At 34.3% G+C, this 16,353-nt stretch overlaps 1 protein-coding gene across 1 annotated transcript; it reads right to left on the bottom strand.

The window, feature by feature from the left end:
• Window positions 1-5,808: 5,808 nt before the first annotated feature.
• Window positions 5,809-8,585, bottom strand: LOC143580436 (BOI-related E3 ubiquitin-protein ligase 1-like). The gene is made up of 3 exons (XM_077063460.1): window positions 8,487-8,585; window positions 7,057-7,421; window positions 5,809-6,416 (listed from the first exon to the last, which is right to left on the bottom strand). Exons 1-3 carry the CDS (start codon window positions 8,581-8,583, stop codon window positions 5,880-5,882), a joined length of 999 nt encoding a protein of 332 aa, XP_076919575.1. The 5' UTR covers window positions 8,584-8,585; the 3' UTR covers window positions 5,809-5,879.
• Between the last annotated feature and the right edge of the window lie 7,768 nt (window positions 8,586-16,353).

Here is a 16,353-nt window from a genome sequence, read left to right on the forward strand (position 1 = left end):
GTCTAAATAATAAGACCCAAATAACATCTAGAATTAAATCGAGCACGTATTCCCACGTCACCCAACTCGTTTAATATCTAGCGTTATTTACTTGATCGACAAGTTAATCCAATATACTAAAATACACATTGATAACACTAAAATTACCAACAATCCTCCCCCATTTTAGTGATATCCATTATTAACTTAAGTATTCTCACATAAACTCAAACGTATGCATAAATGAAATGTCGTGACGATTGAATTTCATCTTAGTATATTACACATTCCAAATATTCGAATATCGGGGTGTCGCTACGGATTGAACCTTTGCTATTCATAGTGAATACTCGAAGATAATATACACATACGTTTATAAATCCAAATTCCACTTGACACAATATTTTACTAGCCTATGTCTCAATCCTTCAAAAAATATATCAAAGCTCAAGTCAAAAGCTTCTTGAAGCGGCTAAACTTCATATTCTTATAGGTAGTTCATTAATCTTGCACCCGCACTGCAATTTTTCAATAAACTATTAAGAAGCTATACTTCAACCTCCTTTATCTCGCGGTCCGAACACATACCTTGGGATGATGCTACTAATGTGTTCCAATTCTAGATGTTAAGCTTTCCACATTGAATTCAGCATCTAATATCAATTAGATGGGAATTGGATATCTTAACATGAGAAATTTATATGGACTTTAAACTCATCCCCATGGCTGATTTATTCACGAGATCTCTTCCTAACTCTATAGTTAGATCATCAACCAAATTGTGCTCAGATATCACACCATGCATGATGAATCATGCTATGTATAATATATATAACCGTCTAGACTTTCCATTATACACTTGACTATAGCTTATAGTCATCACTATCACACTTGATAGATTTTGGTGATATCAGTTACCCATAATGGAATTTCATAATACTAGTTTCTTAGCCATTCAGCCCTTTTTATCAGTTGCTCCAAATGCTACAAACTCACATTCCATTGTCAATCAATGCAAATTCATTCTTTAATTGCCTAAGAAATGAAACCTTCCCCAAGAGAGAATACACATCCACTTAGTTATACAACTTGCACCAGAATACCCTTTTATAGAACCGAAGGAAAAACTTGAATAACACAAACCATAATTCATGGTTCTTTTAATACCTTAGCCGAGAAATAGAATCACCTTGATTAGACATAAGTTTGATATTAGGATCTATAGGAGTACTAACTAGAGGACAATCAATCTGATTAAATTTTTTCAATACTTTCTCAATGTAATGAGATCGAGTCTTGTCACTCCTTTTAATCATCATAACTAGGATATCATCAACCTCCCCCAGATCATTCATATCAAACTTAGAAGACAATAACTATTTTTTTTTATCTTATCAATCACTCAAACCCGAGCAAGTCAATAAGAAATTACGTATTTCCTTTAAGATTTCATTTTTTTCTTTCAGGCTTTCAGCCTCACCGTCCTATTTGTGGTGTACACGGAACCATGGTTTTATGTATTAACTCATATACATTGAATCATAATACTCTCCGCGTCTATCTTATAGAGATTCTTACCAAAGCCACCTTGATGAAACTCTACTTCTTGTTTTAAAAAAAAAAAATTAAAATTTTCAAGAGTTTCATCCTTAGAATGCGAAAGTTAGACATATCTTCATTCTAAATAATTCACATGACCTAATCTAGCATGTCACAATACATAAACGTAATCTACCCTGCTTTAAGATAATGCCATACAAAAAATTAAAACAATCCAAGACAAGAGATTCTTTCGAATTCATGAAACATACAACACATTATCCAACAACAAATGTTTTATAGCCCATAATACAAGTCTAACTTTTCATATTCCTTTGATAGGCTTGGTTGCTACATTTCTCATCCTATGTACACATCCATCTTTAATTGGTTCAAAATTCTTCAAACCATTTCAGATCCTTGCATATGTGACTCGTAGCACTCGTGTCTACCCACCATGCAAGCATGTCATCCTGTACATAAAATGATCCAGAAATAAACGATACATAATTCTCAACCGAATTATTTCTAGAAACCATTGACCTTTTTAAGTCCAACAACTAACCCGAAACCCGGGTTTCGTTTATTTCACGCCCCAAAGGGTTTCTTGACTTGTATACCTGTAATGGGCTCACAGCCCATCAGCCCATGTGTACCATAAAGACAAATATTTTAACAATATATTTATTTCACTCAAACTATAAAATAAACATTGTTTCTTTTACTCAAATCCAATTTTTTGTGTTTTACAAAACATTAACATGTCCCGATTGATTCGTTGAATCAACTATAAACTCATAGGTTTTGTTAAATTTAAGTAGAATCAAACGTACATTGTGAGCATTCAAGTCTTTCGACCCACTTGGACCCGCCACACTTGGCTTATTTTCACCCGTATTCTTCACTCGATAATCTTTCTTTAGGTGTTCAGGTTTTCAACAAACTAGTTAAGTTTTCATGTTGGGATGTTGATTGCCACACTGTGATCCTTGCATTTATTTCCCAAACATAAATAGCTAGCATACTTGGCAGTATGAAAACTCTTGTGTAGAATTATTTTCATAACTCAATGTATAACAATTTTTACATCTTTATAGTTATGCAAGTTGACATGAAAAGTAAATTGTCATGAACATATAGTGGCTTAATATCAAGCCTATCATATAACTCTCTTTTGATCAAATTAAATTAATTTCAAATTCAAAATTAGACATAAATAAATAGAACTTTCGTGTTTGAATCTCTATTCAATACACCAAAATCAAAAAGTTTCCCACATAATACATGATCATGGTTTTGAATTTAATAATTCTCATGCAGTGAAACAGTCAATTACACCTTTCACCCAATTTCAAAGACAGGCCTTAATCAATCAATTGTATAATCAAGATTACCATTTTCTCCATTTTGATCGTTATCAATATGGTCAAAATTTTGAGAGAATGAAAACCAAAAGTGCCACTCACTCCATGGATTTAATACTTCCATATGAAACAGATGTCTCAAAACCATTAGAGAGAATTTTCAATTTCATTACGTTCTTGAATTCTGACTCAATGATCGATTACCACAAAACAATTTCAAAATACAGTCCCGATTTTTTGACCAATCATTACATTCTTCACAAAACATCTTTTAGAGAACACCCCCACTGAAACCAGATGTATATGTATGATTTCCACACACAAGAAAACAAAATGGTTTTCTCATTTTGATAACTATCAAAATTGGTAAAATAAACTTATTCAAACTGTTTTGAATTTTAAGATATACACCAAGGGATCGGTGTCAATATAACAATTTCCAATAACAATAAAATTCCATTTTATTCTTGATTCAAATTCACACCAAATAATATATTATAATTCATACATGCCATTCTTTTACTAAACTTCCATTGCATAACCCTTCCAGAACATCAAATACATACCATTCTTTTGGGCTTAAATTCATTAACATGATTCGTTATGAATTCATTAATTTATTTACTTAGCCTAATGCAAATAGTTAACAGAACTTGTGGCCAAACTAATTCAAGAACCAGAAAATAATACAATTGAAACCCAGATCACGTTAGCCAAAATTAATATGACTGAATCCAAAAGTTAGTGGGCAAAATCAGTTAGTTATTTATGAATTATTGATGACAGTTTCCATCAAAGATCTTGAAACAAATTGCCATTCCACATATATTTTTAAACTAACATAGTATATGCAATGGAATCAATTAAAACTCAAGAAACCAAACTTTGATACAGTTCATCACTTCCCTAACAATATTTTATTATATACCAATTCGATCAATTAATGATTAATAATAAATAGGTTTATCTTTGTTGTTTAATTTGCGTACCTGATGATGTATTCAATCGAATATTCAAACCTGTGATATTGATTTCAATCTTCATAAATAATAAGCAGCCTTGATTAATCTCTAAATCGTGTGAGAACTTTTAGATAAACCTATTTCGCCGGTTACACGCGAATGATTTATCGGATAAGACAAAGATCTCTCTTGTTACTGGAATTGAATTTGTAAGTTTTTGTGAATGTCATGAAGAACACAGAGCATGGTAACCGACGTTCTGTTCTTCGTATAATCGATCTATTCATATATCTCTGTGGCCTCCATCATCTTATCTTAAATAAGATTGATGTCATTGGGTTTAACCCAAAACCCAACTAATTAGTAGCCCACTAATAATAAATTAAGGCCCATGTTATTATTTCAATAACAAAGTCTAAATAATAAGACCCAAATAACATCTAGAATTAAATCGAGCACGCACTCCCGCGTCACCCAACTCGTTTAATATCTAACGTTATTTACTTGATCGACAAGTTAATCCAATATACTAAAATACACATTGATAACACTAAAATTACCAACAACAATCCCATCGGTTTTTGGTACAGTTCAATTATATTAGTTGGGTTTCATTGGTTAGTTTGATTATGGGTCGATTAATTCGGTTTTCTACACACCCTTAGTCAATAGTTTGTTGCTTCTCCTGTAGTTGATAGTCGTTTTAATTGTAATTCAAAACAACTAATAAAAACATTATTTTCTAATAATCAAGATAGAATACATAATTGGCGTTTCAAAAAGCGAATGTAGAGAACCTAAAGGTTGTTGGTATATCAAGTCGGACAACGTTTAATAATTCATTTTCAAATATCGATAGTCTGTGTCAAGGTTAACGACATAAGCACATACATATTAACTAGCAATAACATTTTCAACGGAGTTAGGATTCACATTATATTCAATTAAAGTTCACAGCTAACAACGTAAAGTTTAAGTAAAGTCGCACATAAGTAACAAGGACTTCCCATTTTTCTTGCGAAAAGCATTTGTTTACTAAAATTCAATGTCTATAATTGTTTATGCAAACAAAGTTATTACAAAACACTATTTCGAAAAAGAAAATCATGAGTTCTTATAATTAACATATAATGGATTTAATAAAAGCTAATCAACATAATGAAAAAAAACTCATTTCACTAAATAAATGAGATTAACCAATTGCCACAAACTAAATTCCGTAAAATAAATAAATAAGTTGTTGGATATATATATATTTTTTCATATTGAAAAAGTATGGAGAACGGGAGATGTAAAGTTTTTCATCATCCTAGCGTCAAGCTCAGCTATTTTTCCGCAAGACCTCCACTACAGTATTGTCACCATGGTAGAGTTCAACCACCAAGTTCGGTATCATTTGGTGTGGTGACTCACATTTGTACACATGGTTTTGTGTTGCCTTAATGTCATTATTATGGTTCCAAAATGAGCTAACAGGGTTTTTTCGCTTCCCAGTTTCTCAAGGCATCATTAGCTGTTCCTAACAACCGGTACCAACACAATCAACATTAGTTGTTCCTATGTAACTTTTACTTCAAATACAAAATACCCGGTTCTAGACCCGACCCGGAGTACCTGACCCGTAGATACGACCTAGAACCGAACCCGACCTAGAACCGGCTCCACCTCTACCCGGTCTAAACCCAACCCGATCCTACCCAAAACCCAAAAAACCAGGTCAAATACCCGACTATACCCAAAACCGGTTCCTACAAGACCCGGTTTTGACTTTTGTTGACCATGCCTGGAACCGGTTCCTACTCAGTTCCGATTCCTAAAAAACCCAGCTCACCCAATCTATCCCCAAGTTTCGGTTTTCAAATTCAGATCTTGCTGGTTTCACAATAAATCACTTCAAATGAATTGTAAACCAAAGCAAGTCATGCACGGATGCATAAATTACAACCCCCTCGGACGATTCTAAAATATACGGGTAACAACAATGTACTTCACAAGTTAAGCTTTTGAGGGACACCACAACCATGATGCCGATATTTTACGACATGTACACCTCAACACCAATGCTTTTCACACACTGGCACACGGGACAAACACTCATACCCCTATCACAATCTTTACAGAGACTCAAATGCCTACAAGGCATCACCAGAATCGACACCTCGTTCACACTGCACGCTTTGCATATCATATTATTATCACGCTCCTTTCCGGCCCCACCGTTGGTCAACCCAAGGTAATTGTTAGGGTCGACTGAAGAAACAGCGTCGTTTTCTAAATCAGTATCGCCAAACCCTTCTTTGACTTGGTCAACTCCTTGTGCGAGTGCCTGTTGCAGGTTTGACTTCAACATGTTGACCACTGACTCATTGTATTTTGCTCTGTAGTGCCAGTTTTGGGCGTCGTTCGCCACTTGCTTTATTCTTTCTACAAGTTCCTTGTTTTTACGGTTTATTGTTTCGATTTCGAGATCTTTTTCACGCATCTTCTTGTCTATGCTTTTACCAATAGAAGCCAGAAACGAAGACATGTGTCGTTGTCTTATGTCCTTTACTCCTTTCAACATAATATCACCCTGTTAAGAATCAGTACACGTAAGTTATAATAGGAGTTTAACACTGCTTTTTAAACCGACTGATGCTAGGATATAAGCGAGCCGAGCAGCTCGTGAACTACTGTAGATAGGATGGTTAATAGCTCGAATCAAATCAAGCTTACACGACCCGAAAGCCGAGCTTGAGCATAAACTGGCATATATTCAGTAAGCGAGCTCCAGCCGAATTTCATTTGCCACGCTTTAATAACAAGCTTAATATTAATATAAAGATAATAGCAATTATTTAATACAACAAATAAAATATTGCTTAGTACATAATATTAAATATATAATTATGATAAAACCAACTATAATAATATTTTTTAGTATGTATAACAAGAGGGACAATCAAATATTCAAAACACGTGCACTCATTGTTTTAAATGTGATACATAAGTGGTTTTCATTTAACAAGTGCTACTTCTCTCCAATTAACGAGTGGTTTAATAGCAGTTTATTATTTAAAATTGGTTTGAATTAAGCACGCCCGTCGCCACTATATAACTATAATTATATATGAACAGATGCGTTTTCTTGCAGTATTTCAGTGACTTTCATGTCGAAACGGATATAATAAAAGAAAGGCTATTAAAAGTATCAAGAGAAATCAAATTAATACCTGAAGCATAATGTATCTTTCAAGTTCTTCATTCTGTCGATCAAGCTCAATTGTGACACTATCACCAAAAGAAGACATAACCGATGGTGCTGTTGGCATGCTTCCACTTGCTGATGTAATCGATGAGTTGCGTTCCTCATCATCGTATGATAATTTTAAACCAGTAGATACATGATGCGGGTTTGGAATGGTTGATGGCCTATCAGATTCCTCATTGTAAAAATTCTGGTTCAATGATATTTGAAGCTTCTTCTGCATTAAGTTAGCTTCAACTTCCCTTGGGCGTTTATGAGACCGGAATGCAGGGGTATTATGGTCTTTACCAGAATAATTTACTGGGTCCACATTATGGGTGGCAGGTACTCCTATAGCAATATTAAAACCGAACTCAAATATCAGAACTCCATCTCCAGTTATTGGTCTGGTTCATTTATCGGTCTATGGTATGAATAAAGTTCATATATTAATGCAGCCATAATGGATCCAATCCTTTCTATTATTTTTGTATGTGGTATCGTTTATATACAAAACAAAACTAGGCTCTATTCACTAGCCCAAAGGCCAAAACATCCAATGTGGTTTAGTTGATGACTAATTGTTTCTTGTGTTGTGCGGTGTTCTAAACATGACGTCTCACATGCTATTAATCTTGCGCGCTTTGCCTATATAGAGAATCAGTTTCAAAACACATGATCATGGTATGGTTTCATGTTTGATGACATCATATCCTAATTTTTTGCTTGATTTGCATGTTTGCATCTATGACGTAATTTGTACTTTATAAGCACATTTTTTTTGTAAACAAAGTTAGTTTAGGAATGCATGATCATTATCATCTTGATAATGCCGATTACCCTCGTTGCCACCGATCTTTAGCACATGAAGTGTGTAATTAGATCAAGAAGATGTGATATGGTTTAACACATCATGGTCATGTGTTAAAAACATAAAACGATCGCATCTTCTGAAATCTAGTTAAATACTCCATGTGGTAAAAGGCACATAACACCGAGAGCAACAAACAATATAAAGATGAATAAAACCACATCTTCTCAATCTAACTTCATCTACAAAAATACAAACGTGCAATATAAAGTGCATTTCATGTTTCAAAAAAACAAACAACATAATACACAATTAAGCAAGGAATTAGATACAACATCTACAAGCATAAAACCATACCCATATCATACGCCTTAAACTAATTCTATGCACATACAAAACGTGCAAAATTAACAACATATGGTGTGTCATGTTGTGAATCCTAAACAACAAGAAACAATTAGCCACCTTTCTTAGGAAAAAAAATTCCACCAAGTTAACGACTAATCTGACAAAAGCCCAAACAATATACTACAAACTATGTAAACTAATAAGAGAATCAACTCGCAATCCAACCAAAAGTTAATCAATTGATAGTAGAAACTCACCATTACCAAAGAGTTGCAACTGGTTCGAAGGATAATGTAGCATATTCTCATCAAGGAAGACGGGGACTAAAGAATTGCTGTTGCTTCCTCCAAACATTTTTCACTTACAGTACACAGACAGCCTGCATACAATAAACGATTGTTAAAATCAGTTAACTGCTATAAAGTTCCACGAAGAGACTGAGAAGCTAAATTGTGCAAATTTGAAAAAGCTAAATATGAATGTGTGCTTTAAATCTGTTTTTCGATTTTTGAGAGCTTGGATGCTGGTCAAATATAGGGTTCCGAATTTGATTTTCCGTCCAGCTATCTCCAGTAATGCAGTTTCCATACACAATAGTCATTTTCCAGTATTGTTGATTTCCGACAGAAAAGATAGTTTCATTACTCGCGTTCTATGAAGAGTTAGGGGATCTAGTTAGGAACACAAAACTACAGCTTAGTCTGTCACGATATCCACTCGAAGAAACAGCATACATCAAGTGTATGCACTTTATTCAAGTAGTGATCGAGACACACTAATGTTCAATATTGTGTAATTACTGACCAGATCCCCAAATTCTTCATAGACGCCAGCAATCATACTACCCGTCCGATCAGAAACCAACAATGCCAGAAAGCAACTACAGAATACAAAAACTACATAGCCAGAGAGCAAAACAGAAAATCAGATATCCAAACCCTATATTTAACCAAAATCCAGAGTCTACAAAAAACAGACAAATAGCAAAGCACACATCACATAAAACCATACATATCCAAATTACTCGAAATGCAACAATCTAACACCACCAAAAACATCAAAAAATCAAACGAATCAATCACACAATCAGTCCATCACTAAGGGATGAGCGGGTACAGGCACCGGAACCCATTTTCCCAAAATCTTGGTACCAGTACCGAAATGTTCGGTTCGGCGTTGAAGGCAAAGCCGGTACCGAAATTTCAAAGCTCGGTACTGACAATGGTCGGTTCGGCATTGAAGGCAAAGCCGGTACCGAAATTTCAAAACTCAGTACCAAAAGCACAAAAGCACCAAATCAGTACCGATTTTCCTAAAATCTTGGTACAGGTACCGAAATGCTAGTTTCGGTATTGAAAGCAAAGCCAATACCGAAATTTCAAAACTCGGTACCAAAGGTACCGATTTTCCCAAAATCTTTCGGTTCAACATTGAAGGCAAAGCCGGTACCGAAATTTCAAAACTCAGTACTGAAAGTACCAAATCGGTACCGATTTTCCCAAAATCTTGGTACCAGTACCGAAATGTTAGGTTCGGTACTGAAGGCAAAGCCGGTACTGAAATTTCAAAACTCAGTACCAAAGGCACCAAATCGGTACCGATTTTCCCAAAATCTTGGTACCAGTACCAAAATGCTCAGTTCGGTATTTACGGCAAAGCCGGTACCGAAATTTCAAACTCTTGACGGTACCAAATCGGTACTGATTTCGGTACCGGTGCCGGTTTTGCTCTCACTAACAACAATCACACTAGCAAATATACCTCAGATATCAAATCCTCAAGAGATCCTGCAAAATCACACACAAAAAACAACAAATCGTCACTTAAATCACCTAAAAAATGCCTAATTATAACAATACGAAATCAGTAAATCGAAGATGATTTGTAGATGAATCTCGAGAGAAGATGCCGTACCTTGAAACGATGAGTGATTAGAGATAAGCGTGTAGGTTACAAAAATGAGAGTTTTAGAGAGAGAAAGTGATGAATATAGAGAGAGAGAGTAAGAGAGGAAATAATAATAATAATAATAATAATAATAATAATAATAATGATGATAATGAATATTAATAAAAGGAATTGATGGAAGAAGTGGTGTGGTATGGCATAGGGAAAGGTGATGGGGAGAAATAATTGAACGGTGCGGTGGTGGTTACGCAAACGGCTGAAGATGTCTAAAGATGATAATGATAATAACGGATGGAAGTTAACAAATATGAAGCTTTTTTTAGTGAATTGCGATTTGCGTCCCTGTGTTTTGTTCAAATATGCGATTTTAATCTTATAGTTTTAAATTTGTGATTTTCGTTTATGTGGTTTCATTTCACTTGCGATTAAACCCGAATTCACTAATCCCGTTATGTCTGGTCATTAAACTAATCAGCGTGTCATTCTCGTGAGGGGCAGTCTTATCTTTTTTTTCCCCAAAAATACACCCCAGCCCCTCGAGTGAGGGGTTTGCGAGTGAAGGACAAAAACTGCCCTTCACGTGAAGGACACTCTGATGGGTTTAACGACCAGACTTAATGGGATTAGTGAATTCGTGTTTAATTGCAAGTGAAATGAAACCACAGGGATGAAAATCGCAAATTTGAAACTATTTGACTAAAACCACATGCTTGGATAAACCACAAGCACGAAAACCGCAGTTGATTCTATTTTTTTAAAACATCGACTTTCTTGTATTTATGCTACCGCATTATCCAGATTTCAAGAGCTCTGTTGCCCTACTTTGGCCAGACTATGTTGTCTTAACCGGGCCTGTGTCCTATTCAGAATTTGGCTTGGGCGTTCCCTCGGGAAACCATACCGCTGACTGTCACTTGACAATCGTTGTGCCCACCACAATAGCAAAATTCTCTAGCGTAACACATGGTACGAAAACCTGAGTGGGCTCGAGGTTCAAGCTGACAACATTTGCACAAGGACTAGCTCAAATCCTCCATTATTAATATTCACCCAAAGTTACACAAGTTTCTGTATAAAGTAGAAACGACCGAGTTTTTAAATGTAGCACACAGTTAGGTGAGTTGATAGAGTCTTCGAATAGATCGATGCGACGCCAATCGTATGCATAAAACATATATCAAAATGAGCTTGATTAATCTAGAAAATTGATGGTCTTTAATGATGTCTCTTGTTATCTGGTTTGTAACTATTTGTTCCCTTATAAACTTTCATCAATTTCATGTTGAATGTTTTAATCTAATTTGTAGTAAATAAAAATAAAAATTAAGGGACTTAAATATGTTTTAAGTTACCAATTACTTGAAAATCTTGAATGACGGAATTAACCTCTAAATAATATAAAAAAAGAGTGAATTGTGGTTTTCGTCCTCGTGGTTTGTCAAAATCTGTGATATTAGTCCAATAGTTTTAAAATTGCGATTTTTGTCTATGTGGTTTCGTTTCACTTGCAATTAAACCCGAATTCAGTAATCATGTTAAGCCTGGTTATTAAACACATCAGTATGTCTTTCACGTGAGGGGTAGTTTTGTCTTTTTTTTCCAAAAATACACCCCAGCCCCTCACGTGATAGGGTTTGTGAATTAGGACTGTGGTTTATTTAGGGAGAAAAATAACAAAACTGTCCCTCACTTCAAGGACACGCTGATGGATTTATCGACCAAACTTAACGGGATTAGTGAATTATGGTTTAATTGCAAGTCAAATGAAACCACATGGACAAAAATCGTAAACTTGAAACCATTTGACTAAAAATGAAGATTTAGACAAACCACAGGAACGAAAACCGCAGCTTACTCTAGAAAAAAAATATATAACATAGTATGAGGGACCAAAACTATCACAATCTACAAACCTTAGGACAAAAACAGTAATTTACTAACAAAGTAACAATACAATAAATAAAATTAATAATCCCAAAAAATATACAAAATACGTGGACGGTGGGACCCACATAACACGCGACCCAGCAAACTTCTGAAATCACGCTCCTCGATTTATCGCCCTCTTTGACTTTAATATTGGACGTGATATGATTTAATTTTATTCGGTTGTAAATTTAATATTTAAAATAATAATTTTAAATTTTAATTTATTTGGTTATTATTTCCTGGAGGCCTAACCGATAAGGATTCGTCTTGTATTCTAATTTTGGAGGTGTCCCCTTTTATTGAATTCCAAATTCAATTTATTGAATGATAAATTATTTTATTAATGAAATGTTGAAACCAATGTTTTAAATAATTGAACACGTGGCAAAATTGAGAAGTTAACGGTTCCACAGGCAGTTTGGCAACTCCACCTCGCGTTGCTTCACGTCAGCAAAAGACCCACAACACCAAAATCGGTTGGGTGTTGTAAAAGCGTTTTGAGCCTAGCTGTAAAGCAAGATGACACGAGGCGAGGTGGATTGGCCAAACGTGGCTGGTAAAGAGCCATCGGCTCTATTTTAATAAGTATAAGTAATTTTTAAATACATTATTGTAAATGTGACACAAACATTTAACACTATACATCTCTCATTCAAGTATCAAGAAACTTAAAGATTCTCTCCGATAGCTATTTTAAAATGGATAATTCATCTATACTGTCGAATTCATCAAAAGAGGAAGATGAAGTAAGAATCCGTGCGGTTCCTGCGGGGCTCCAACTTAATGTCGAGATTTCGCAACGAGTTACAAGATGAGACACCATTTTTCATGATTGTGAAGCAGCTCCTAAGTCCTAACCAGCAGGCACACGACCCTTATTTAAGAACAGCATATATAGTTAAATTCATTTGTAGTGCCAATTTACGAGTCCCAACAATTTTTATGATTGATGATTTAGAAAGAAAATTTTCGTATTTTCAACAAAAGGAAGATGCCCAAACATCATTTTCTTATATATTTTTTTAGTCTAAAAACATTAGGTTATAAAGATCTAATTATGATAGGGGCGCAAGTGAGCGAATAACAAGCTACATCACCACCATTTTTAAATGACAAAGTTGATTCTATCGAAAACAAAGCTATAATTATTTGACATCGATTTATTTTATTTAATAACCATGCATCATTTTGTTATCATATATTGTTTGCATTTATAGACATAAACAACAATAATGAAAGTGTAACAAAGTAGAAATAATAATAATAAGGGTGCCAACTCATTAAAGCCGGTGGAACCTAATGATAATATTATTGAGAATTGAGAGATGTATGACCAAGCTTTCATTTGCATTTGCATTTGCATTTGCATTTGCATTTGCATTTGTCAATTAAAGAAGGCCACGATGGTCACAATGCCTGCGGATGGACAAAAACGTTGAATACAAACCAAGGCAGGCTTAACGGGCCGGTGGGCCCCACACTCTTTGTTTTGGCGGGTAAGTTATAAACGACGTTATCTCCACGTTATCATCTTTTCACCATCATTTGTTCAACAAGACCATTGACCCTCAACTATTGTTATTAACAAAAGCGGTCCTTATATTTCAAACTGGTTGCTTTATATGTACAAATCTTCACCAAAGAGACGTGTAGATAAACGAGTTATCGTTATAATTACGAGGTGGAAGGAAATAACGGATGCATGGATTTTTTTAACGGGGTCATTTTTAATATGTGTGGTAAATCGAGGTAGTTATATGGATATTACGCATAAAAGACGGGAGTCAAATAATAGATAATAGATAGCACTAGAAAAAATCTTTGGAATCGCTTGACATCGGTACTCAACATTTGATCCAATCCCTGATGGAAGGTGTAACTCAAATCAAGTGAGAAAGGAAAACCACGACTAAATTTTGGTTGACAGGGAAAAAATACATATTTTTCTTAAACATAATGGTATAAAATTGTATACTTTGTTTTTAACGGCTAAAATATTAGTATTTTAAATCTAACTAGTAAGAAACTAGACTGAACAAGATAAAATTGCATTAGATTTAGAAAATATTAAGTTATTATCACACAAAAAAGTTCAAGTTTGCTACGATTTTATCTTCTAGACTATGATTCACTTTTGACTCCGACTGATATTAGTTTATGAATTCACCATTGGTGATTATAGAACCTAGCATTGGCAATATTTAGGACATAAATTTAAGTGAAGAGTTTGAATTTATTATTGTGTACATCTTATCTTACTATACTAGTAAATCAAAACTATGTCGGCACATAGGTCATTCTAGCCTGTTCACATATGATACCACATAGACTCTTACCAATTTTAATAATTATTTATTAAGCAATTTAAATTAGAATTAAACTTAAAGTTTCATTAATTTGTATTAATTGTAATATTACATTTTGAAGTTACTATAATTAAATAATTGACTATATTTTAAATTTGTAGGCGTGATTATCTTTTCAGTTATTTTAAACTTTTAAAACTTTGTAAATTAAATATGTTTTAATATTTATTTTTGCTTAATATTTACGTAAAATCATCCGTTCGCATAAATTCATAATTTTATATTTCATCAAATAAACAATCATATATGTTCCGTGTGATACACGAACAACTAACCTAGTGAATCGAATAAAACACTAACATATGGTGTAATTAAACCTTCTTTATGTGTCAAAAAGATAATAAATATTTAATATCCATGCATCACAAACAGTGGCGGACCCAGGATTTTTTGTCAATGGGGTCCCAATTTTTCCGGTTTACAAAATTTTTGGGTCGGTCGTTATTCGGGTCGGGTCGAGAGGAGGAACATAATAAAACACGAAAATATGGTGTCATCGGAAACGAGTAAGTAGAAAGAATATAGATTAGAAACTAGATAGAACATACACTTTTAATTCATTTTTATTCATACCCGAAAAACATAAGCGTAAGCTATATATATATGGTCTACATGAATAACCAAGACATGAAAAACTAACTCTTACACAAATAAATGATTAATTATAATATACATACACAAGATAAATAATTTAAGTATATGTAAAACTCATGTTGTCATTATATATGTTGCATGGTGATGATGGTTATATGGGATAAACTAAAGTGATAATGGTTATATGGGATAAACTAAAGAAAAAACACAAATACCCTAACTAAATAACTAATATTGACTAGAATATTATAAAAACAACAAAAACTGGGTATGGTGAGGCTTGAACCTGCAACCTCTCAAAGAAAAAACAAGGGACTTTCCACTAGACTAGTTCAGCCTTAATAGTATGGGTTCCAAGTATTAATTTTTATGGGGTCCTTACAAAATTTAATATATCATCTCTAAGTAATTTTTAAAAAACATTGGTGTCCCGGGACCCCGATGGGAACTATGTGGGTCCGCCCCTGATCACAAATGAACAAGTCAAGCCAAGGCACATAAAATGTGAACAATACATGTGTGTACACATAACTTAAGGTCATGACTCATGGCATGTTATTATATTCGTTCAATAATGTGGAGACAGTGGAATGGAGTTAAACCCCAACAATAATAATAAAAACCAAACGTTGAAAGCAAACTAAACCCTACCATTAAACCTTGGAGTTGATTCTTTTATAGTGATTTATGGAATGGTTGTGCTAATCTTGAGGGTGATGGGCCCCACCTTCCCACCATTTATTGAAAATAGTTCCACCAAGAGATGGAGTATAGAGTTGTCATAAGTTTTTCATATGTTCCTACTCCTCATAAGTCATAACCTTGATCAATATCATATTGTCATCTAATTATTTTTAAACATTATTTAATGGGCATGCACCACAATGCCAAGACATATATATATAGAGGTGCAGTTCCGGATCTGGTCATGGTGATAGAGGTGGGTGATGGAGGTGGTGGTAATCGAGGTGGCTGGTTGGGTCGTGTTGGAATTAGATTTTAGGGTATTATGAAGAAGATGGTGAAGTGGAGGCACTTTCTAAAAAAATGCCACATCGCATGCCATATCAGTAAAAACATGTCGCGTCAGCAAAAAACTAACTGAGTTAGGGTCCGTTAAGTTTGAGAGTGACAGAAGAAAATAAGTTACGAGAGACAAATCCTTATTTAGGGGTATCATCTACTAATGAGTGAAAGTTAGGAGTACTAAAACCAATATCCCATATAAAACCAACCATCAACTTAAAATCTAAATCTTAGACATGAAATTGACATCATAAACTCTCAAAGCATGCTCATAAATCATAATTAAGACATTTTAGTTTTA

Source organism: Bidens hawaiensis, unplaced genomic scaffold, assembly GCF_021521415.1.
Source record: "Bidens hawaiensis isolate Kalapana, Puna unplaced genomic scaffold, B.hawaiensis_p1.1 tig00030487_1, whole genome shotgun sequence".
Taxonomy (NCBI): Eukaryota; Viridiplantae; Streptophyta; class Magnoliopsida; order Asterales; family Asteraceae; genus Bidens; species Bidens hawaiensis.

Coding starts and splice junctions, on each gene's coding strand:
- LOC143580436 (XM_077063460.1), bottom strand. CDS start 8,583: ATGTTTGGAGGAAGCAACAGCAATTCTTTAGTCCCCGTCTTCCTTGAT. Junction 7,422..8,486: donor GTTGCAACTCTTTGGTAATG/GTGAGTTTCTAC, acceptor ATATTGCTATAG/GAGTACCTGCCACCCATAAT. Junction 6,417..7,056: donor AAAGATACATTATGCTTCAG/GTATTAATTTGA, acceptor GATTCTTAACAG/GGTGATATTATGTTGAAAGG.